Source organism: Electrona antarctica (genome assembly GCF_951216825.1).
Source record: "Electrona antarctica genome assembly, chromosome: 7".
Lineage (NCBI taxonomy): Eukaryota > Metazoa > Chordata > Actinopteri > Myctophiformes > Myctophidae > Electrona > Electrona antarctica.
In genome coordinates, this window is record NC_136812.1 from 36,050,018 (window position 1) to 36,075,154 (window position 25,137).

Sequence of the window (25,137 nt, forward strand, 5' to 3'; positions counted from 1 at the left end):
ATTGGTGAATTACAGTACATAGGGCCAACCATGTTCAATTCATCATAACAATTTGACGTACAAATATACTCTATATAGCAAAACAAAAAATCATCATAGAGGTAAAAAAGGAAAGAAACAAACATACATACAGTGAGGGGGAAAAGGGGTGGGTGGGGGATTCGGGTTTTACGAGGGCCAGTTTCGAATTGCAGCCGTCCGTAGGTGCCCTTTAAGAGCGGTTTTGAAGGAGTCAAGGGATTCGCATGTCTTAATGACTGTTGGTAGGGCGTTCCACATTTTGGTGGCATATGAGCGGAAATAATTTAGTCCCTTGTTTGTGCCGAATCTGGGTTGCACATGGTTAGTTGCGCCCCCTCTGGTGTTATCAGCGAGCCAGGTGCAGATTCTACCGAGTTCAGAGCTGAGGGCCTTTTCAACCTGCAGCTTGTTCCTGTCCGAGACCAGCAGTGCTGAGTCATCTGCTGGTCTGCTGGACAGGAACAAGTTGCAGTCACAAGCTGATGACATGTCGTTAACATATATTAGGAACAGTAAAGCCCCTAGTATGCTTGTGGAACACCACAGCGCACTGGGAGGGGGGGGCAGTGTTCCGTTCACCCCCACCATCTGTTCTCTCCCCTCCAGGTAGGATTGCATCCAGCTCACTGATGAACCAATTAGTTTTAGCTTGTTTACCAGTATGGTAAAGTACTACACTTACAAGGGTGCTCAGTGTAACTGTGAATACAATTGCAATTTTTTGTAAAACGGATTCAAGTTTCACTTTCATTGTGCATATTGTTTTGCACTTAATGCTGAAATGTTTTACAATATTATTGCCTATACTTCCAACTATACTTCCAACTACTAGATACAGTTGGAATAATTTTAATATATGCACAACAACAAACCAGAAATACCATATAATTATGGCAAACAAGACATCAGATTAGCTGACAATTTACTTGAGACACTGGGCCATGCTAAAAATAGGTAGGCAGCGTAGGCTAATCCCCAGTTGTCCATTTATGCCCTGTGAGAATTGTCTGGCCTCACCATTCACATATTGTTTCTAAATGGGAAGCACCTAACAATCAGATCAAAAAATCACCTATAATGGGTTGGGGTGCTAGACTCCCAGGGGAGTCGGGAGAGAATCATCAATTTTCCATCAAAAAGGAAATGGACAACCTATACCCATTTTAATAACTTGCTGCTGGCACCATCACTATGCATTAACTTACATAGGCCTATCTGAATTGTTGTTACTACTTGCATAAGAGATTTTCATATTCTGCCTCTTTTTGAGGGCGATAGCCCCTCCTATATGTCCAGCTTTTAATGTGTGTGCAAACACAAACTTTGTCCTAACACAAACATTAAATGCCATTGACAATGAATGGACAATTTTGAGTGTTTGTGTAAACACGAACATTGCGTAACACAAACATTGAAGACGAAGGTGAGGATGCAATTGCAAACTCTGTTTGGCCGGAATGAGATGCGATGATGTACAATGATAAGAGCGTGATTTTTTAATTCTCTATTTTGACCATGCACCTTCTGTATATTTGACATAGTGTTGTCCTGCTTCTCTGCTCTCTATTCCATGACTACTTGAAACTGCAAAAATTCTCACACCCCATCAGTTACACCCATTACAGGGTTTGAATAATCACCTCCATAAAACAGAGACTTAAATATTTCATCGATCCAAGGAATGGACATGAAACCAGAGGTAAGAAGGCTACTGTCTGTAACTGCTTCTCTCCTCAAAATAGTGCTCAGTTCTCCAAAACACCTGCACCTGTTATGTAATTTTTGTGTGAATAAAATGTAGGCTTGACAATTTTAAGTGTTTGGTATCCCTGTTCTTCTACTGAGACATTTACATCATGGTCTAGGTTGGACACAACCTTTGACACAAGCCTGTTTTTGGTTTGACAAAAACTTTGACCTGAATGTCCAAATAACTTTCTCCCCAGAGCAAGCAGGCAGGCAGCATCCCCTCAGTTGTAAAGATTTCATCACTTGTGCAAGAGATTCAAATCCAAGGTAGAACAGGAAAGTTAGACTACTCAACCTTACCCCAGTGAGTCAAGTAGCCTACTGGTGGTAAAAAAAAAAGGAATTATCCGTAGGCACCCTGACCGAAGTTGCTCAGTCAAATTGGTTTCCAAAAAATAATAGTCTAGTGAAAATTGCAAAGTGAGATTGTAGTCGATCTGAGGTTGTAGTCGATCTCTTTCTTCTGTGGTTATCTTGTTCCCTAAATGTAGCAGAGTCAAAAGTAGGCCTACACTATTTGAAAAATGTATCATACTCAAAAATGCAAGTAGCTAAGTAAATTTACTTATAGGCCTGCCGCCTAGTTACTGTCCACCAACCACCATGGACACCATCATGTCTGGAGGCTTTGGCTGCATTATCGTTCAAAAGACTGCTCCTATCAAAACAAGTCTGAGTCCTTTGATGCAAAGTCATCATTGTTGCAGGACATTTTCAAGAAAAAGCTATGTAGGATTCTTCTTTCTTCACCTCTCTGGCTCTGATGGTGTCATGCGGTTCCTTCCAGGGGGGCAGTGCAAGCTCACAGTGACGCGCGTCCTCATGCATTTAGTGCGCACTGTGCCTTTAAAAGGTTGAACTATACGGTCTACGATTTTTTTTTGGCGAATTGTTTTGCACTCATCTCTGTCTACCTTGCGCAGTGAGTGACATGGCATAGAGAGGACCAGTAGGCGACTGTCTATCAGCATCCTGCACCATGGACGCTTTCAATCGGCGGGGGGTCCCTGGACTCCGTGCTGCTGTGGACAAGAACAAGATGTTGCCTTTTCTGATTCTGCTGCTGAATGCGGTCTCCACAATGAACGCACAGGACGACGGAATGGGGGAACTTACAACCGAGAAGGAAGCGGAGGAAAGTCACCGCCAGGACAGCGTTAATTTACTGACATTCATTTTATTGCTGACCTTAACGATTCTCACGATATGGCTCTTCAAGCACAGACGGGTCCGTTTCCTACACGAGACCGGATTGGCAATGATATATGGTGAGAATAGGCTTATGATTATCCCCACTATCAGTAGCACACTGCTACAGCACGGTGTTATGCATGCGTGATTCATTCTTTCAAGTGGCTCTAATACTGTAGAGAGGCTGCACAGACGCGACGGGAACGGGGAGCCTAAACCTATAATATGCACTGCAATTTGTTAAATATGGATTGATACACCAACAACAATGTTTCATCACATTGAATCCATTTATATAGCTGACAATTTAAATAGCTGACAATGTCGAACGTGCGTTTTCGAAATGCACTCTTGCCTATGCCCTATGGGCCATGGCAGTTATTTTAACGGGGAAATGTTATTCAGACTTAGCAAATACCCATACTCAAGTTAAACATGCTACTCAAATTATGTTTACATTCTGTCTGTCTGTTTGTCTACTATCAATCTATCATCCATCCATCCATCCTTGTGCATTGTTTTGTTTGCAGACTGAGGCCCACCCACACAAAGAACAGCAAGTACACTTGTCTATATTATGCTTTGGTTAGCTCTGGTTAGAGGCATATTTCTCTCAAGCAGTGTCAGGTCAGGTCTAAAGAATAAAAGTAATCATACCCAAGCTGTGCCAACACCATATAGAACATAACTCACTGGAATGTTGTCATCTCCAGTCACCTGTGAGTGAGCACAGAAAGAACCCAACTCATCCTTAAATTTGCTTCTCACTTAAACTAGCCAAACAGAAGAATTCAGCTACTAGTGATACATACCCACATACATATTTTCACAATTTATTAGTATCACTATCATGATCCATTCTTCCACATCAGTTAGCTCTGGTCCATAGCTCTAATGCCTTCATTAAAGCTATGGAACTGTTCTCTTCCTACGCTCGCATAAATGCAGACCAGCCTCGTCTGTAGTGTAAATATAAAAAATATGTTACCTAATCACCAAAACAAAGGCGGTTTTTGTAATTAGAAAGCCTACTTTCCTTAGTGGACTCACTCTGAGCCCCCCACCACATTTGCAGAAAGGGATTTTTTGGAAGGAAAATCTTGTCTATGAGATTTTTCTCTTGGCAATATCGGTAGAGGGCGCAGTGGAGTAACTAAAAGTATTTATTTTCCGGTGGAAAAACAATCCCTTTCTGGCCCAAAAGTGCATTTTATACATGTGGTGGGGGGCTGCGTCCACTAAGGAAAGTAGGCTTTCTAATTACACAAACCGCCTTTGTATTGGTGAGTAGGTAAAACGTTTTTTTAATATTTCCGCTACAGAGGAGAGGCTGGTCTGTGTTTCATGTGAGGGCTAGAATCAAAGAGTGGCAGAGCCTTAATGCAACGGCAGCAAGAGCAGTAAGGCTATGGACCAGAGAGCTACCCATCAGTGTCACTTAGCGATTTGGGAATTCTGATGGCAGGCTTTGCTTTCCTTTTCACAAGGATTCCTTCCTGGAATGTCCCTACTGGATGGATAAAACGGGACAGGTTTCAGGCAAAAGCTGTATCCACAGGGCATGCTCCTTATAGAGCGCCGAAGTCCTGACGTAACTCGCTCATCCCCTGGTTCTGCCTGGTTCACGGAAGTCATTTCTCTATGGAGAATAATATGGGCTCATCTTAAAATCGTTTCATATAAGAATTGTGGTCCAGCTGTCTCGGCGTTATTGTCAGGGAGGTGTCTCTGTATCGTTTGTCACTCATATGATACAGTCTCTTCATATCTATATGAGTGAAACGGCCGGGATGACATGTTGGCATGTCAAACACAGTTATATGAGGCGATCTAAAATCCCCCTATGGGGTTTACAATGCAAATAAAAGCCCTCTACCGATATTGACGTCAGACTTCAGAGTCTATTGCATGAAATATTTCACTTTATAATAATAACAATCACACCCGTGTGAAGTGCCGCTCTTATCATCATACACATACATCATATCATTCTGTGGTCTCACTTCACACGAAAAAGTGTGAAGTGAGGGGCGTTCTTATCATCATACATCACATTCCGTGCTGAGCCAAACAAATCATCACAAATGTAATTTAGGCTGATCACAATTTGCATCACTTGTCCGTCTTCACTTTTGTCTTCAATGTTCATGTTTTTGTACACAAACCCGGAAAGCTGGGCATAGGAGGGGCTAGTGCCCCTCAATAATAATTATGGGTCAAGCCTGAAGGGCGAAGACCCCTTATTGTTTTCGTAATTATTCAGCAGATTTTGGCAATTCTGTGCTGTCGTTTTCCACGAAATTCGGCAATATGGTAGAGGGTCGTGGGAATCGGTCAAGAACTGAACCTCACGTTCATTTGTCAAAGGACCTCTGACCCTTAGATCTCCCAATTAATTCATTATATGATCTGCTGTATCCTCTCTTGACGTCAAAAAAGCGACCTCAAAGGTTTTCGTACCCTGGTTTACCACTCCTTGAAATCGCATTTCCATTTATTTGTGTGGTATCTGGACCCTACTAATGCATGGTTGGTTTGCGGGAGTACAGAGTTGACAGGCATCTCCAGTCTCTAATCAGTGAACAACACAAGCCCGGAACAAGGACCCTGATTGGGTCCAAAATCTGGGTCCTGCTAATGTCTGGTTGATTTGTGGGCGTAACAAAAAAAGTGACGTCATCTTCAGTCTCCAACCTAATGGAATGGAAGAGTAGGATGTCACTCCTTTTACTTACTTTTGAGCCCTAATGCATTCATTGTTTCTATACCTCATTGTGCAAATTGAGTATAGCTTCTTTCTTTTATGGCTTAACCCCGTCTTATCGCTGCTTGCAGCTATATTTGTTTCCTTGATAATTATGCCATTTTAGCAGTTTTGGCAGTTCTGAGCTATCGTTCTTCACGAAATTCGCCAATATGGTAGAGGGCCGTGAGGATCCATCAGGAACTGAAGCTCACAAAAGACCTCTGACATTTAGATCTTCCGATGAGTAAATTGTTATGATTTTTCTCAATCCACTTTTCGGCTATTTTGGGCCACGTCAAAGAATAACCACATGAATTTCCATTCATGTGAAGGGAGTCTGGACTCTGGTTACGGGACTACAGCAGTGACAGACAATTGGCTGAGCACGGAATGTGATGTATGAATGTCATGTATGACAAGTGTGGTTTTTGATTTATTTTTTTACTTTTTTTGGACTAATTTCAGTCAATGTTTATATGGAGCTTTCATTGTGTATATTGCGTATAGCTTTTTCCTTTTTGGGCTTGACCCTGTCTTATAGCTGCTTGCAGCTATATTATGCAGTCAGTAATTATGAACACATTGCACATTGAAGACTTGCAGAGGTATTGTTGCCAGAATTATTGGGAATACAACTAGCTGATCCTGTGGTCATCTACATATTATCTTTTTTATATATTTTATTATCATAAAATATAATGTCTGTTACATTTAGAATTAGATCAAAAACCTTTCAGAGATCAAAAACCTTTCAGAGATGTCAACAGTACATTCAGTTTGAGGTGAAAGAACTTTGAACCTCTGTTTGCCTTGATTTGTCGAGCTGCGTCACTGCCTGCCTGGTGCGAACGTTCTGTCAAGGGAAAACCACCTTGCCATAGAAGTGCGTGTGTGTGTGTGTGTGTGTGGTACGGTGAATGTGACGGTGAATGCATTGCTGGCAGCTTTACCCAATCTCATGCTGATGACAACTGTCTTAGAGGATTTATGTGCTGGAACTGCCTAGTGCCTGCATCATCTCAAGCTTCCTCTTCATTTTTCCAAATTCTCTACCTTCCCAAAGTTCCCCTACACGCTCTGTGCTTGACTTACTGCTTGGATCTTGTTGACTGCCACCCGCATGTGTCGGCAAATAAGATGACTTTCAACCATGCCAGTGTTATTTTATTAACCCATTCAGGATCGGAACCCCTTTGTGTTTTAAGCATTGTTATACTTTAGCTATTGAAAAATGGTGAAATGTGGTGCAAATCTTTGAATATATATTCGTTATATAAACTCAAATCTTTGCTTCGGGTGGGGGGGGGGGGGTCACTGGAACTCTCTTTTCAGATGGGGGTCGGCGGCCAAATTACATATCATTTTTGGGGTCCTTGACAGGAAATAGTTTGAGAACCACTGATATAGAAACATGGGTTTTTCAAACGGTCAGGATTTAGAAGACATTTGTAGAATTGTCCTCAGGTCTAAATAGGTTAATCTAGATGATTGAATTTGTGCTTAATTGACGGTGTGATGATGGCTGAATCTGAATGAAACACTTTAGAAGGTGTCACTTTTCTCAGTGCGAGGTAGTATGGGCCAAAAAGGCACTCGAATCAGCTCTCCAAAAATACTCAAAGTAGAACATTATTATATAACAATATTGGGGCGACTGTGGCTCAGGAGGTAGAGCAGGTCGTCCAATGATTCATGGGTTGGCGCCGGCGGTTCGAATCCCGGCTCCCCCTGTCTACATGTCGAAGTGTCCTTGGGCAAGACACTGAACCCCAAATTGCTCCCGATGTGCTGGTTGGTACCTTGCATGGCTTCCACCGCAATCAGTGTATGAATGTGTGTGAATGGGTGAATGTAATGCACTATGTAAAGTGCCTTGGATAAAAGGCGCTATATAAATGCACCATTTACCATTACTGAAAACCAAGAGTCTTTTGATGCACAATCAAATGTGTCTTTATTCACCTTTTGCAGAGCACATGAAATGGTCGTTCAAACAAACCAGAAAGAGGTATTTACAGCCCACTGGCCAGGTTGGCCACCAGAGCAGATGGGCAATCCTACAAAGACTGCTGGGCAGTGGCAGGTGCTCGCTATAAAGGCTAGGCCCCTCCCATATGGACCAAACCAACCCTGGATTGATTCCAAATGTCCAGAGACATCACATTTCATTCATAACACACATTTTAAAGTATCACATACTACTTTATAAATGATCCACATAATATAATTATAGATAAGAAAGTTCTCTAAACAAACCCTCCCACTGTTGGCATGTTCCCCACACCCCACAGCTGGTAGTTGCTCCCTTCAATGGAGTGAACAATCAATCATCAATCAACTTTAATCAAGCGTCAAACAATATAAAGTCAAAATAACATAACTCTCTGCAACATACACAATAAAGGATAATTCAAACTTTAACCCATTTGTGTCACAACCTTCCTGTTACAGGTTATGGGGAAAAATAACACAGGAACTTAATTAGATGCATCATCAGTGGCAGGGTGAACTGCCACAGAAGGGTTATTTTTAATATTGGTTTCTGAGTCTAGAACAAAAGGAAGAATGACAAAAACAAAACATTGAACAAAAACTATTTTGGGGAATCGGCTATTGGCCAAATTTATAGGCTATTTTAAACATCGATATTGGTGCATCCCTACTGGAATCTATAATTTTGGATGGCAAACTGACCTGGAAAACATTTGTTACACTAAGATTCATCCTTTCAATTTGATGTAGGACTATTTCAGTTCAGTGAACACTGCCATGTGTAGGAGAGAGTAAAATAAAATTGTAGATTAGTAGTCAAATCATGACTGAGGAACATTCTTCAAGTCTGTATGGGTTTTATCTGAACTGAACTAGGACTGAGAAACTGACTATGCAGAATTCCAAGAATGTACAAATGATGCATATTGTGCCATGATTTCAATGCTCTTTGAGCATTAACCTTTCTCAACCTGATATGAAAAGTAATATGAAAAGCTCACAATGTGTTGCAATGCAGTGTGTTGTGAACTTATAGAACATCATTTCTTTGCTGTTCATCATACAAGAAAGTATACAGTATACATCAATAACTTAAGTAATTGATGTGGACCTTGTTTACTCGCTGCTATCATGACCCCTGTCCTCTCCCTTCCTCAGGTTTGTTAGTGGGTGTGATTCTGCGATACGGCATCCCTGCCACCAGCTACCACCACAAGACTCCCCCGAGCTGTGCTCTGAAGGGAGGCCCCACCAGCACCCTGCTGCTCAATGTCAGCGGCAAGTTCTTTGAGTACACACTCAAAGGAGAGATCAACTCTCGTGAGATCCACAATGTGGAGCAGAATGACATGCTGCGAAAGGTAAACAGGGATTTATTTTTACTTTGCTTGTTTTATACCTACTTTATGTAAACATGTGGTTAGCAGTTAACCTCTTCCCTTCTACACATTTTGGCCTATTGAACTGCACCTTAATCAGTGCCGGGATTTCTTTCAAAATAGCAGCTCGGGTGCCGTGCAGATATGGCAGCTTTTACTCTGAAAGCCCGCCCCACTTCCGTTCCGTACAAAAAACGGGAGAAATAATGTTGCTTGCTTACCTCGCTATGATTACGATAAAGTCGCTTGATAATCCCTCGCGTTCATGTTTTAAACGAGAGGCATGTTGAAGTCAGAAATGAAGAGCTTAGTATATCCATCTGGTTATTATTGCATGAAATTCAAAGGGAAATATCTCCCTTTCCCAAACAAGCTGTGCCTTTTATTTCAACAGTTAAAATGTCAGCTCTGTCACACAGCAGGCTTTGAATTCCGGGTAGAACATGAAAGTTACAGATTGCAGCTTTAAGCCGTATTTTATACCATACTATTTGAACATAACTCATCTACAAGCTCACCACATGAGGCTTCCACCCGACAGCAACAATATGCATCATCTTTCTTTCTCTTACCCACAGGTTACATTTGACCCCGAGGTCTTCTTCAACATATTGCTGCCTCCCATCATCTTCCATGCTGGATACAGTCTGAAAAAGGTGAACTATAACATGAAATCGATTACATTATTGATTAATCAAGAAGCATGTTTTTCAGATTATTTGTATCTTTTATATATTAACAAATTGACCAGAATTATTTAAATAGATTTATATATTAACAAATTGACCAGAATTATTTAAATAGATTTTTGTATAATCAACTAAGTATGATTTAACCATTAAGCCTTTTTTGTCATGGAACAGTGTTGCACAAAAATAGCACACTACAAGCTCATCTTATCTTCTAATTATTCATTAAATTGTTTAGTTCGATTAACTGTTGTTACCTAGTACCTTCAGTGCTTGTGTCGTTGCTGGGTCATTTGGAAATTTGAAAGAGTAACCCATTCTACTGAGTACATTTATTTGATAACAAGGGGTTAATAGAATGCATAGTAAATGGTAATTTGAGAGTGGCAGTGCATAGAGGGGTCCAGGAGGATATATCTGCTGCCACAAACTGCTGTTTCATTGGACAGATGGTCTGCTTAGGAGAGCTCTCATTGGCCAGGCTGTGCGGACATTCAGTGTTTACTGAAAATAAATAGCCCCTTTGAGGTGAAGTCTAGACCAGATGTCTTTCGCTTCCTCTCTGAGGCTGGCACATAAAAAATGCCTGACTCTGACATGTCCAGTTTCTTCTGTATGGTTGTTAATTGATCCACGTGAAGCAATTGATAAATGATGTAATGAGGCTCTATGTACTGTACAGTATGTATACTGTATGTTTTATGTCACTCTGTCTGCAGTCACTCAATAGACTGTATTAGGGCTGCAACTATCGATTACAAACTTGGTGATTACTTTATCGATTCATCAAATCATTGCTATGTGTGTTTTTTATAATGTTTTAAATTTTGTATATATCAATGAATACACAAAGAAATTCCCTACAGTTCTGCGGTCTAGTTTTATTAAAATGTATTTCTTTATATTGATTAATTAACATTATTAGATTCTAATTCTAGATCACTAACTCTGTATCTGGTAAACGATATGTTGCAATTCGGCAATCAAAGGCCACGGTAGTCGATGAGCAGCAGGTGCTGCTCAACCATGCACACCATGCACAGTTATTATTAAAAAAAGAAAAGAAAAAAAGACTAATTTCATACAGTACCCTCAGGACTTGTTTCCCTTTTATTACAATACATTACCAATTCAAACTAGAAAATACTGTTCCTAAAGAAAAAGTGTGGGCTCGAGTAGCTCGCTACTCTATGATGATGTATTGACCCACAGGACGTCACAGCTTGGTAGCCAATGAACAGGCCGGGAATAATGAGATATGAGTTTGCACATAATCCTACGAGTTGGGGTGGCACCTGTCAGTGGGAAGTGTTGGCCGGAAGGAGTAGGATGAGATGCTACATCCTTCTGGTGTAGGATGAGATGCTACATCCTTCTGGTGTAGGATGAGATGCTACATCCTTCTGGTGTAGGATGAGATGCTACATCCTTCTGGTGTAGGATGAGATGCTACATCCTTCTGGAGTAGGACCAGATGCTACATCCTTCTGGTGTAGGATGAGATGCTACATCCTTCTGGAGTAGGAGGAGATGCTACATCCTTCTGGAGTAGGACCAGATGCTACATCCTTCTGGTGTAGGATGAGATGCTACATCCTTCTGGAGTAGGAGGAGATGCTACATCCTTCTGGAGTAGGACCAGATGCTACATCCTTCTGGTGTAGGATGAGATGCTACATCCTTCTGGAGTAGGAGGAGATGCTACATCCTTCTGGTGTAGGATGAGATGCTACATCCTTCTGGAGTAGGATGAGATGCTACATCCTTCTGGTGTAGGATGAGATGCTACATCCTTCTGGTGTAGGACCAGATGCTACATCCTTCTGGTGTAGGACGAGATGCTACATCCTTCTGGTGTAGGATGAGATGCTACATCCTTCTGGTGTAGGATGAGATGCTACATCCTTCTGATGTAGGACGAGATGCTACATCCTTCTGGTGTAGGACGAGATGCTACATCCTTCTGGTGTAGGATGAGATGCTACATCCTTCTGGTGTAGGATGAGATGCTACATCCTTCTGATGTAGGACGAGATGCTACATCCTTCTGGTGTAGGACCAGATGCTACATCTTTCTGGTGTAGGACCAGATGCTACATCCTTCTGGTGTAGGACCAGATGCTACATCCTTCTGGTGTAGGACCAGATGCTACATCCTTCTGGTGTAGGACCAGATGCTACATCCTTCTGGTGTAGGACCAGATGCTACATCCTTCTGGTGTAGGACCAGATGCTACATCCTTCTGGTGTAGGACCAGATGCTACATCCTTCTGGTGTAGGACGAGATGCTACATCCTTCTGGTGTAGGACGAGATGCTACATCCTTCTGGAGTAGGACGAGATGCTACATCCTTCTGGTGTAGGACGAGATGCTACATCCTTCTGGTGTAGGACGAGATGCTACATCCTTCTGGTGTAGGACGAGATGCTACATCCTTCTGGTGTAGGACCAGATGCTACATCCTTCTGGTGGGGGCTTCTCACTGGCTTAGTAGTAGGTTATCCAGTAGCCACGGTTCCCAAAGTGGGGTCCGCGGACCCCCAGGGGTCTGCAAAATAATTGAGATTTAAATATAGTTTTTTTTTCAAAAATGCCAGTTTTGCCAGTGAATTTTGTGTCTTATGCAGTGGTACCATGGAACGTCACGCACGCACACAAGTGCGTGCGTGACGTTCCATGGTACTATGTGTGTTTTTTATAATGTTTTAAATTTTGTATATATCAATGAATACACAAAGAAATTCCCTACAGTTCTGCGGTCTAGTTTTATTAAAATGTATTTCTTTATATTGATTAATTAACATTATTAGATTCTAATTCTAGATCACTAACTCTGTATCTGGTAAACGATATGTTGCAATTCGGCAATCAAAGGCCACGGTAGTCGATGAGCAGCAGGTGCTGCTCAACCATGCACACCATGCACAGTTATTATTAAAAAAAGAAAAGAAAAAAAGACTAATTTCATACAGTACCCTCAGGACTTGTTTCCCTTTTATTACAATACATTACCAATTCAAACTAGAAAATACTGTTCCTAAAGAAAAAGTGTGGGCTCGAGTAGCTCGCTACTCTATGATGATGTATTGACCCACAGGACGTCACAGCTTGGTAGCCAATGAACAGGCCGGGAATAATGAGATATGAGTTTGCACATAATCCTACGAGTTGGGGTGGCACCTGTCAGTGGGAAGTGTTGGCCGGAAGGAGTAGGATGAGATGCTACATCCTTCTGGTGTAGGATGAGATGCTACATCCTTCTGGTGTAGGATGAGATGCTACATCCTTCTGGTGTAGGACCAGATGCTACATCCTTCTGGTGTAGGACCAGATGCTACATCCTTCTGGTGTAGGACCAGATGCTACATCCTTCTGGTGTAGGACCAGATGCTACATCCTTCTGGTGTAGGACCAGATGCTACATCCTTCTGGTGTAGGACGAGATGCTACATCCTTCTGGTGTAGGACCAGATGCTACATCCTTCTGGAGTAGGACGAGATGCTACATCCTTCTGGTGTAGGACGAGATGCTACATCCTTCTGGTGTAGGACGAGATGCTACATCCTTCTGGTGTAGGACGAGATGCTACATCCTTCTGGTGTAGGACCAGATGCTACATCCTTCTGGTGGGGGCTTCTCACTGGCTTAGTAGTAGGTTATCCAGTAGCCACGGTTCCCAAAGTGGGGTCCGCGGACCCCCAGGGGTCTGCAAAATAATTGAGATTTAAATATAGTTTTTTTTTCAAAAATGCCAGTTTTGCCAGTGAATTTTGTGTCTTATGCAGTGGTACCATGGAACGTCACGCACGCACACAAGTGCATGTGCGCATCGTGGCATGCACACAGAACAGCTGCATAGCCTAAGCCTATTGTTAAATAGTGTATGAGAGTTTTAGACACACAAACACAAAAGTAGACTTAAAATAGTCAGACAAACATCTTTACTGCACACTAGGGAAACTAAAAGCTACGGGAGTATACAGCTACGGGAGTATACAGTGTGAGTGACTAATTCTCGTACCAGTTGCCGTGCAATTCCCCCTCCCCCGCGCCCACCCGCCTCCCCGTTCTCGATAGGATGACAGCACGAGCTGCGAGCAGAGAGAGAAGAAAATAAATCCGGAGCATGACAGGCAACGCTGAAGCGGCACAACAAGCGCTAAATAATATAGATGATGATGATAATAATAATATAGATATAGGTTCAGTGCTGGTTGATGTGTTTGTAAAGCGTTATACTATTAGTATAGTATTAATATAGTCCTGACGCAATCGCTCACCCCTTGGTTCACGGAAATGTTTCTCTATGGGGAGAATAACATAACATGAGGCCATCTTAAATCGTCACATATAAGAATTGTGGTCCAAAAATCTGCGATATTGTTGGGGAGGTCTGTCTATCGTTTACGATAGTCGGTCAATAGTCATTCATATTTGATAGTTTGATACAGTCTGTCGCGTGGTCGCGACCAGAGGAGCGGGGAGGCGGGAGATTTGGGGGGGGAGCCCACGGCAACTGGCATGGGAATTAGTCACTCGTGTATACATTACAGCAGCCGCATGTCTGACAAAGAGGTAAAGAAGAGGGCCAGAGCAGATAGGAAAGCATATAGAGAAAATATTGCACAGGAAGCGGAAACAGCAGCCTCAAAGCAGGACATGGGTGGGCGCACACTATAAGCTTACAAAGACAATGGCTGGGTTTCCCAAATGACATTATGCGTAGGGAGTAGGCCTACGCATAATGGAAGTAGGCCTACGCCTGGTATGGTAGGCCTGCTACCAATTTGCGTGACTGTAAAGACGAAACGGAAGTGGGGAGGAGGCTCCACTTCCGCTTTATCGCTTACGCATGATAGCTCTTCCGTTGGTCCAGACTGTATGATGAAGCATTTTGAAATTGCGAGAGTCAACAGTCTGGTAACGCGAGACTAAGCGTGATGCAGCATCATGTAAGATAAGAGCGTGGTCACGGTGGTGGAAGTTATCAGTGTGTCCTTTGTGAGCAACATGTGGGACTGGGGAGTCCACTGAGAGCAGCAGATTAAATAGGGGCGTCACTGTGTGTGTGTACAGGTTGGCAGTCTGAGCGGTGGGCCAGGCGCGAAATTATATAGGTCACTGTTTGTTGTGTTGCGGTCGTAGCAGAGGAAGCATGACAGTGGGGTAACACGGAGAACGGTGGCCACGCTAGGGGGCTGGGGTGTGAGGTTTCGCGTTTTCCCATGTAAGTAGATGGGACATTTTAATTCACTAATGAATGAATTATTCATTTGTAATTTGTTAAATGGGGAAAAGGGCTTCTTTAAGACCTCCATAATATTATGGTCAATGCCTGTGTGAAAAGTGAGAGCGATTGGTAGTAAAGAGCAATGATGTGTGTTTCAGACATTCATTCATTCAGACATTGACTGAATTTTAGTTAGATGCTTATCGGTGTTGCGAGGATGAGGGGGTACCTGGAAAAAAACCCAAGGGGGGTACCTGGGCCAAAAGCGGCAGTGACAACACACAGAAGTGTGCAGGGAGAAATTCATTGGCATACCGACGACATTGAGGAGAAACGGGAGTAAAATGTTCTACTCTAAATTAAAAAAAGTTATACTGCTTTTTTTCTGTGACTGCTTCAGAATTGTGCATTGTGAACACACTCACACTGTACATCTTTACGGTCTTGAGCTACTTGTTTCTGAAATGAGATGTGTTTTACAGCCCCCATGTGACATCTAATGTCATGGTTTGGTGAGTAAGCAATCCTCAAGCTGCTTCATTATGCAGTAATAGATGGAGTCACAGCGCATGCAGTGGGTTATGTATGAGGGCAAAGGTACAGTGCTCTGCCTCTATTGTAGAACAGGCTTATTAAAGGCGGTTCATATTTTCAATAGAGTGGTTGACACTGGCTGTAGGCTATTTGATCAGACATACAATTTGATCAGACAGTGGTTGACACTGGCTGTAGGCTATTTGATCAGACATGATCAGACAGTGGTTGACACTGGCTGTAGGCTATTTGATCAGACTCTTCAGTCGGGTCAGGTGTCATCTCAGTATCATCACATGACACCTGCTGGAACTAATTTCAGTGTTTGTTGACTTATAGTGTCAAGTATATAGCAATACTCAAGTGTCAAGTATATAGCGTCAAGTGGAAGTAGACTAGTATGGAACATATTTTAACGAGATGAATAATTTAAACACTGAACCGAACTGAACTGAACCGACCTCAGTGATTTTAAGCCCATGCCTGAACGACATCACATACAATATTAAGCCTAGGTGGCAACTCAAATAACATAACATGGAAAATCCACATTGTAGTGCTTTGGAGGAAGGCACTTTATAAATGCAGTCCATTTGTATAATTAATTTCTCATGCCATACACCTGTTCTTCTAGCAGGTGAATGTATATTACAGATAAATGGCGAACCTGTACGTAGCTTTATATTTGTCTCCACCAGGCCGAAGGCATGGGGAGAGAGTATGTTTTGCACTCCGTCCGTGTGTGTGTGTGTCCGTCCGTGTGTCCGTGTGTCCTTCCGTCCGTCCGTTACCAGCTAATCTCCGGCACCGTTAACCCGGTCGATGCCAAACTTTTCACACACGCTCCCTGGATGCCAACGATGAACCTCTGCCCACATTTTCCAGAACGGCCTGTTATAGCGCCACCATGAGGCAGCTTTTCACACGTTTTACCTAAAACTGCACCGATCTGCGTGAAACGTTGCATGCACACTCCCTAGAGGCCAAGGACAAACCGTTGACCTGCATTTTCCGCATCTGCCTTTTATAGCGCCACCAGGAGGCCGACTTTTGTACAACACATTTTTTGATATTACTCCTCCAGATTCTGTCCAAAAATCTCACAAATCGTTACACACTATCTCTATGGTCATGTGCTCAAGTCGGATCTGTCCGATATTTCATATTCCATCCTAATTGGCTATAATTAGCTTTCACAGTTTGCAAGATTGCCCCGTTTTGAACAAAAGCCTCAAATCATGAACGCAGCATGCAATTTACGTGAAATCTTTCACACATTTTCTTACTAGGCTGAGGAATATATCCCACCCTTTTCACATTGGCCTGTTATAGCGCCACCAACAGGTTGATTTTTGCAACACACATTTTTGGAACAAAATGCCTCAAAAACATGTTTATATTAATCCTAAACATTTTGCCAAACATCTCACACAGTCCTATCCTCCTGGTGGAGACCTGTGTCCAGAAGGGCACTTTTTCTAGTTATACATGTATTTGTCTCTTCATGGCAGCCTACTGATTAATAAAGACAAGGAAAAAACTGTTACACACAGAGCCAGCAGGCCGAAGCGTCAATCAATATAAAATTGCTGCATATATTTCCTCACCACAGCCTTTGGTGTGCGACATGCGTTACCTTTCCTTTTAGCCTACTGATTATTCTCACTGGGTTATATGACAATCTGCCTGCCGTTCTTGAGGTATTTTGAAAACATTCAGACTGTGACCTTGATTGTAGGTGTGCAACACAAACTATTACATTTAATCGCTTGTAAAAATATATACATTTTAATCAAAAACAATCAATTTGTCCCATCGAAAAGTTATAAAATGGGGCTAAAAAACGGTTCAATTTGTTTCGTGTTTTGTATAAATTAAACTCGTATGAATGATTAAGAAAACATGCTTGTATTGTTATATTATTATTTTGATTAATAAAAAAAGCAAATGCTATAATTATTGCTAGGAAATTAATCGATAGTTGCAGCCCTACTTGAATTGATCTTGACTTACTGATGAGTTGCACCCAAAAATAACTTTAAGGTGCTTTTCTTAATTCCTTGTTATTTGCTGAGTCAAACATGAGGCTTCAGGAAACGAGAATCAGGAAAAAGGAAGTGTGCTCTGCTTTAAAGAGTCCCTCCATTGTTTTTGTTTTGAGAAAGTGAGAGTCAGCATATGCTAACTTAAACGATTAAATGCAGCTGTCCTGTCCATGGCTCCAAACTTTGTTTTGGCTATAAGAACCTCAACTAACCATTAACACCAGCAAAGAAGCGAGCGACAAAGGTTAATGACATGTGAAAAGCTGGTATCTGTTTTGAAAGACGCATCTGCCAAAGAACTAAACCACATGAACCAAAGCGTCCCTATTTTGGATTAATGGCATTTAATGTTTGTAACTTTTCCCTTCATTGTCAATGGTGTTTTTAAAACAAACATTGAACTAAAAACTAACATTAAACCTGTATATAGGAGGGGCTAGCGCCCCTCAATGAGGGGACGAAGTATAGACCACTGGGAGACCCCGGTCAGCTTCATATATACTGTATAGGGTTGAAGTGGTTTATTAAGTGGTTTGAAGAGGGTTTGAAGAAGTTTCAACTGTTGTTTTTCTCTTGATGTTTCCACAGTGTACCCAAACATAGAGCCTAAGGGCCGATTCATACTCCTATTTTAGAGCCGAATAAAAGTCGGTTCGGCTCTGTAGAGCCTACAATGTGACGTCATTTGAGGTTCGGGGGGGCGGGTACCGTCCTAAAGTCGGCTCTTCGGTGCTACTGAAAATTTCTGACGAGCCGAAATCATTTCAGCACTACAGCGCCGAAACAGCGGTAAAATAGGAGTATGAATCGGCCCTTACTGTCAGAGTGGGTTCTGTGGACAGGAAGTTGATTGTTTGCCTCTGTAAGAGGCACATTTCCCATGGAAACAAGATAAGGTGCATTTCTGTCTGTTTGGGAGAATCCAACAGCTAGAGAGAGGAGGAGGAGGACTTCAGCTACTGAGCTGACAAGACGAGTGTTTTGGCGTTGGCATGCTTGAAATCTTGTTTGTTTTATAACCAGTACCAAGCTGCCTGAGGATTAATATGTTTTTAAAGTAAACCTGTTTTGACTTTTGAGCAGTTGTGGGAAAAAGTACTCAAATGTTTTACTTAAGTAAAAGTATAAATACTGCAATGTCGATGTACTACGTACCGTTAAAGTTAAAAATAGCAGATCTACAAGCTCACAATGTGTCGTATCGCGACGCATTGTATAATGTATATTTTCTATTTTCTAATCAAAATTCAAATCTCCAAAGTAACTAGTGACTACAGTTTTCAAATAATTGTAGTGGAGTAAAAGTACTGGAAATTGGAAATACTCAATTAAAGTACAAATGCCTCAAAGTTGTACTTAAGTACAGTACTTGACTAAATGTACTTAGTTACTTTACACCACTGCTTTTGGGAGACATTCAGCTCTACAATCAGCCAGAAGGGAAGTACAGTTTACAGTGTGTCTGAGAGGGGAAGAATTCTCTAAATAAGTTGCATACGTTGCTAAATCTTGATGTCAATTTACGTCAGTCATCTTACAACATTTATGAATCATAATGCAGTTGAGTGAAATGGCTTGAGACAAGTGTTCAAATGCAACCAGTCTCATCCTTTATACTGTTTATAGTTCCAAAGTTGTATGGCAAGGGGGCGCTCTGGTGGTGCTGTGGTAAAGTTGAGTACTTGCCCACCACCCTGGAGTCTAGGGGTTCTGTACAGTGGTTTCACAATCTCTTTGTGTATAAAAAATGTTTTAGTTGTTGTTGTTTTTGGGGGGCGGGGGGATTTGATTTGACTTATCCATTATAATTACAGATAATGTGGCATATTTAATACTTACCCGCTCTTCACTTCTCGTTACAGAGACACTTCTTCAGGAATCTGGGCTCCATCATAACTTATGCTTTCCTCGGGACTGCCATCTCATGTTTTGTTATTGGGTGAGTCAGTGTTGTGTCTATGACACTTGGGGCCCTATCTTGGGCGGAGTAATAATTTATGCAATTTATTTTGAACAACACCACATTTTTTCAGAGGGGGGGGTCCATCTGTAAAGATCTACTAATCTTTTAAAATACAACATTATTAAATAGGATGCCTGTTTTGTCCATAGTATATTCTTGCCAAGTGAAACCTGCAGCTCATTATCTTTTAGCGACCTAGTCATGATTGGCTGTCCCTAAGCCAATGGGAGCATGAACGCTCTGAATCGCCGTCTAAGCCAATGGGAGTCTGAACCCACACAGTGATTGAACCAACAAAAGAATGTCTGAAACTAATGAAAACAGCCGGGAGCCAGGTTGTGAGAAACATACACGTTAAAATAATAATAGGGGGAAAAAAGAGGGACAGATGCAGTTAACCCATTCCATGCTTTTCTCGAGATCTCGTGGAAAGTTATTAATTCCATCTTAGCCATCCACGAGAAACACAAGATTTGATTAAAAAACATTTCAAAATATTAATTTTTGAAATGTTTTTTTTTTTAGCCTTGTTAGCTTCCGATGCTAGCATCCATAGGCCTCTCATTGTAGAAACGGCCTACATGATAATCCGCGGTACACGTGCACGCGCACAGGGTTATTAGTGGTATTTATGCTCGGAATGGCATACAATGCCATGTTTATAGCCTATTAGAACATTATGGTCTGTCCGTTAGTATGCCTACACTACAGATCCTGACTACATCACTTCCGGCTTGGGCGGAAGTGACCATTCTTCTCTGTTTATTTCGCGGATTTCTCTGCCACCTGCGCCAAGATCTCGCCTAGAGGCCTGGGCAGTAATGTGATAATGATACGTGTGTCATTCTTGTTTATTTATGTTGGTACCAGTCATTGTTGATTGTCTTGATTTTGTATATTTAAGTTATTTATTATATGTGATATGTTTGTTTAAAAAGCCTAGAACACAAGGTTATTCACAATTATTTTGTATGATAATTAATCAAGTAAAATGTCATGATTGGATTTGTGACAATCCTAACCTTACAATCAACTCTGTTCTCAGAAACCTGATGTATGGCGTGGTCAAGCTCATGCAGCTGGTAGGGCAGCTGAATGACAAGTTCTACTACACCGATTGCCTCTTCTTTGGCGCAGTCATCTCTGCCACAGACCCAGGTGTGGTACACATATATCGTATATTTCCAAATAGTATCCCTAACCATCGGGGGTCTGACACAATTTTGCGTATTGAACGCCTCGTCCAAATAATAGCCCCCGTCCGTATAAACGGTGTTATTTGCAAACTAGTCAGCCTCATTTATATTTTGTTGCATGATTGAATTTGTTGAATTTCCGGCGTGGCACACCGGTGTGCTGCGCCGAAAATAGAAGATCTACAAGCTCCAAGTGTCGCGTCCGCAGCACATTGTGAGCTTGCAGATCTTCTATTTTAGGCACTCCACTCACCGTGAATCCAAGCAGAGGTATAGAACACAGCTACACAAGTCCTCCGCATCCCAAAAATAAATTGTAGTTTAACTCGTGCCATACTCAGCCAAGTGGTGTATATACTCTTTGAGTATTGATTGAAATATGTATTAACAGTTTGCAGAATTACAGTACATTTCAAGCACAACAAATCAATACAAAGACTGTTAACTGTGAGTGGACGACCCAATAAAGCATTACACTTGTTTACAAGAGGGTCCACCTTGTTCAAATCATCAAAACATTTAGAGACGTACAGACAGACACTTCTATATAGCCAAAAAGAACAGAACAGGAATTCATCATAAATGAGGTAAAAAAGGGAAAAGAAACATATACAGTGAGGGGAAAAGGGGGTGGGTGGTGGGGGGGGGGATTCAGATTTTTACGGGGGCCAGTTTCGAATTGCAGCCGTCCGTAGGTGCCCTTTGAGAGCGGTTTTGAAGGAGTCAAGGGATTCACATGTCTTAATGACTGTTGGTAGGGCGTTCCACATTTTGGTGGCATAGGAGCGAAAATAATTTAGTCCCTTGTTTGTGCCGAATCTGGATTGCACATGGTTTGTTGCACTCCCTCTGGTGTTGTGGGTGTGGACTTCGTTGACATTAAGGAAGTATTAGGTACATGGGTATCTTGGTGGTGTATCGAATCTTGTGGACCAGACCCATTGCAAGATGCTGTACTCTGTCATCGACCCAAAGCCATTCCAGCCTGTCAAAGTGGGCAGGGGTGAGGTGGGTTCGGGGGGTGATCCAAGTAGGAGCCTGACCAGTTTGTTTTGGGAAGTCTGGAGCCTTGTTTTAAGGGCCTTTGAGGTGCTGTGGTACCAAGAGGTGCATGCATAGTCAAATAAACCTTGTACGAGGGCTCCTGTTAGGGTCTTCAAGGTGTTTTTGTTGACCAGTGAGGAGATCCTGTAAAGGAATCTTGTTCTTTGGTTCTGTGAAGTGTCTATTATCATTGGGTGTTTAAATCATGTTTTTATATGCCTCTATAAACAATATGGAGAGAGATGCGGACATCGGGTTATAATGCCAGGAAGCCAGAATTCACGTGCACTGGCAGCTCTTGAATTATAGGGATACAGTATTATATGCAGCTGTGAACAGCCTAAAAGATAAAATAAGCATCACACATTGAGCGCAAGATCAGATGATTCCAGGAGGAGAGAGAGACGGGAGGAGGAGAATGGAAGTGACAGACTCGGACAGAATAGGAGAGAGAAGTGGACTTTCTTTTCGTGGGCTTGTTGATCTGCTTCGGCCGCCCCGCGATATTGCGTTGGAATCTATAACCCATTCGCCTGCCCTGCGGTTCAACCCACGGGACCTGCAGCTACGGGTCGGCCCGCACATCAATAGTCGCTGCACAGGATGGTGATATGCTCTCTCTTAAAAAGATATAAGACTTGCCTGAAATTCTCACAATCGACACAAAAAAACAACACATCTTTGCTAACATGAATGATTGGTAGTAGGTGTCCGGCAGCTGCAGCAAATGTCCTCTACATCCATGTGCGTACTGTCTTTTTGCAGTGACAGTGCTGGCCATCTTCAATGAACTCCATGCTGACGTGGACCTGTACGCTCTGCTGTTTGGAGAGAGCGTTCTGAACGATGCCGTTGCCATCGTGCTCTCCTCGTAAGTCCCAGCTGTGCTGCATCGTTCATCCATTCATACACACACTAGTTTATAGTCTCCTTCGAGCAGAAACCTTGCATCCTCGCTCGGGTGTTGCAGGCTCTACATTCATAAAGAGAAACCTCTGTGTCTTTGGGAGTATTTCCATGTATCTCTCACGTCTTTTTCCCCTGTGATGCTCAAATTCTGCACCCAGGTGTGAGACAGAGCGGAGCAGTGAGTTACAAAGTTACATGTACGCAAGTACTCTGTATTGAAGTACAACTGTGAGGTACTTTTACTAACATTCATTAACCACTTACGCACTATTTTATACTTTAGCTATTCAGAAATTGCCAATATACAAGCTAACAACGCTCTGCTATTTTTGGAAAGGTTTGACAAATTTAGAAAAATGTAAGTACTTTTGCTTTGGTACTGTAAATGCTTTTGTACTTCAAGTAAATAATCTGAGTAGTTCCATCACTGGCAGTGAGACCGCAGCATTCTATCACAAAAGGGTCTTTTGAAAAGTAGCGTTCTGGCGCCCCCTACTGGACATTTCACAGTAGTTCACAAATCTCAAAATGGTTAAATCTTAACATACTTTTCCCCCCTACCCAGGAATGTAGTGGAGATAAATGTACCGTCTTGTCTTTTTAAATGTAGTGAAAGCCAAGTATTAAAAAATATATATACTCAACTAAAGTACAGATACAAAAAGTACAGTGCTGAAGTAAATGTACTTTGTTAACTGTCCCCCACTGGGTATTGATTATTGAATGCTTTTTGTTTGTTTGTACGATTCAGGTCCATCATGTCGTACCAGCCCAGTGGCATCAACACGCACACGTTTGACGCCGCCGCTTTTTTCAAATCCGTGGGTATTTTCCTGGGCATTTTCAGTGGCTCCTTCGCCATGGGTGCTGTCACCGGCGTTGTCACCGCACTCATATCCTTCTGTGAACCATGCTTTGACATGAAATCACTGCTTTGAGCGTTGAATGTGAACTTGTATTTTTGTCATGTTTTCAGGAGTAGTGCAATAATACTTATTAGCAAAGATGTCGTAGGGCTGAAAATGTACAATTTTGTGTGTAATATCTAGTCAGCCTGCTATGTCAATGACATTGACCCATGACATCAATTATTTAAAGTACCCTAGTTAAGCACTTAATTTAAGTGTGTTGCAAAGCGGTGCGTTGTGAGCTTGCAGATCTGCTATCTTCCAATGTTGCTGTTTAGCAAGATAGCACACACAAACTGGGGGGTCCTTGAACTTAACCCATTCTGGGCGGGAACCCCTTTTGGTGTTTTAAACATTGTTATAATTTAGCTATTGAAAAATAGCAGATCTACAAGCTCATAGCGCGCCACCGAGTGGCGCGCTATGAACTTGTAGGTCTGCTATTTTTGAAAAATCGTTAAAATGTGCCTCAAATCTTTCAGAAAATTGTCATGATTTAGAAAACATTTTTTTTAAATTTTGACAGAAACCTTTTAACCCGAATGGGTTAAAAGGTTTGAGAACCACTGAGCTATCTTTGTCATACTGGAACACAGCCACTTAATATAGCAGGTGGTTCCATGATCAATAGCAACTGCTGCTGCTGGTCCCTCAGAGGCTGTGTGTTTCTGACCATGGGAAGACTTCTTTGTTCTTTAACGCTTCTCCCACGTGACCAAGTTCACCAAGTTGCACTGCTTCCCCCTGCTGGAGACGGCACTCTTCTTCCTCATGTCCTGGAGCACATTTCTGATGGCAGAGGCCTGCGGTTTCACCGGTCAGTTCAACAGCTAGATAGTGAGAGCGAGAGAGAGCATGGATTAAAGTTCTGTCACCGCGACGTGTGTGTGTGTGTGTGTGTGTGTGTGTGTGTGTGTGTGTGTGTGTGTGTGTGTGTGTGTGTGTGTGTGTGTGTGTGTGTGTGTGTGTGTGTGTGTGTGTGTGTGTGTGTGTGTGTGTGTGTGTGTGTGTGTGTGTGTGTGTGTGTGTGTGTGTGTGTGTGTGTGTGTGTGTGTGTGTGTGTGTGTGTGTGTGTGTGTGTGTGTGGGGACGATAATGGATGACATTGTTCTCCATCTGTTGCAACCTTTGTATTGTATCTTGCAGGTGTGGTGGCGGTTATGTTCTGTGGGATCACACAGGCTCACTACACCTACAACAATCTCTCTGAAGAGTCCACCAAACGCACCAAGCAGGTAGGAGTCAGACTATTGTCTATACCTACCACCTTGTTTCCACTGCACCCCTTAGCCCGGCCCCACATCTTGGACAGTTTCCGTGGCTCTGGTGCCCATAGGCTAGGCAATCCATTTTATTTATATACCATATATTTCAAACACACCCAAGTGCTGCACAAGTAATCTAAAAATTAACACACTATATAAGCTAAGAAACATAAACCAAACCAAAAATAAAAACATACTAAAATAAACGTGAATTACTATAAAATACAACACAAACATGCGTCACCAGCCAGTGAATTCTAGGCAGACCACAAA

General features: G+C 42.2%; 1 protein-coding gene across 1 annotated transcript in view; it reads left to right on the forward strand.

The window, feature by feature from the left end:
* The first annotated feature begins 2,662 nt into the window (after positions 1-2,662).
* The window catches only part of slc9a7 (solute carrier family 9 member 7), a 48,616-nt gene continuing 26,141 nt past the window's right edge, over positions 2,663-25,137 (forward strand). Inside the window, 10 exon segments of the mRNA XM_079506245.1 lie at positions 2,663-3,038; positions 8,858-9,060; positions 9,657-9,734; positions 19,442-19,518; positions 20,588-20,700; positions 22,548-22,653; positions 23,443-23,590; positions 23,592-23,594; positions 24,320-24,416; positions 24,746-24,834. Coding sequence (XP_079362371.1) covers positions 2,750-3,038; positions 8,858-9,060; positions 9,657-9,734; positions 19,442-19,518; positions 20,588-20,700; positions 22,548-22,653; positions 23,443-23,590; positions 23,592-23,594; positions 24,320-24,416; positions 24,746-24,834 — 1,203 coding nt within the window. The 5' untranslated portion in view covers positions 2,663-2,749.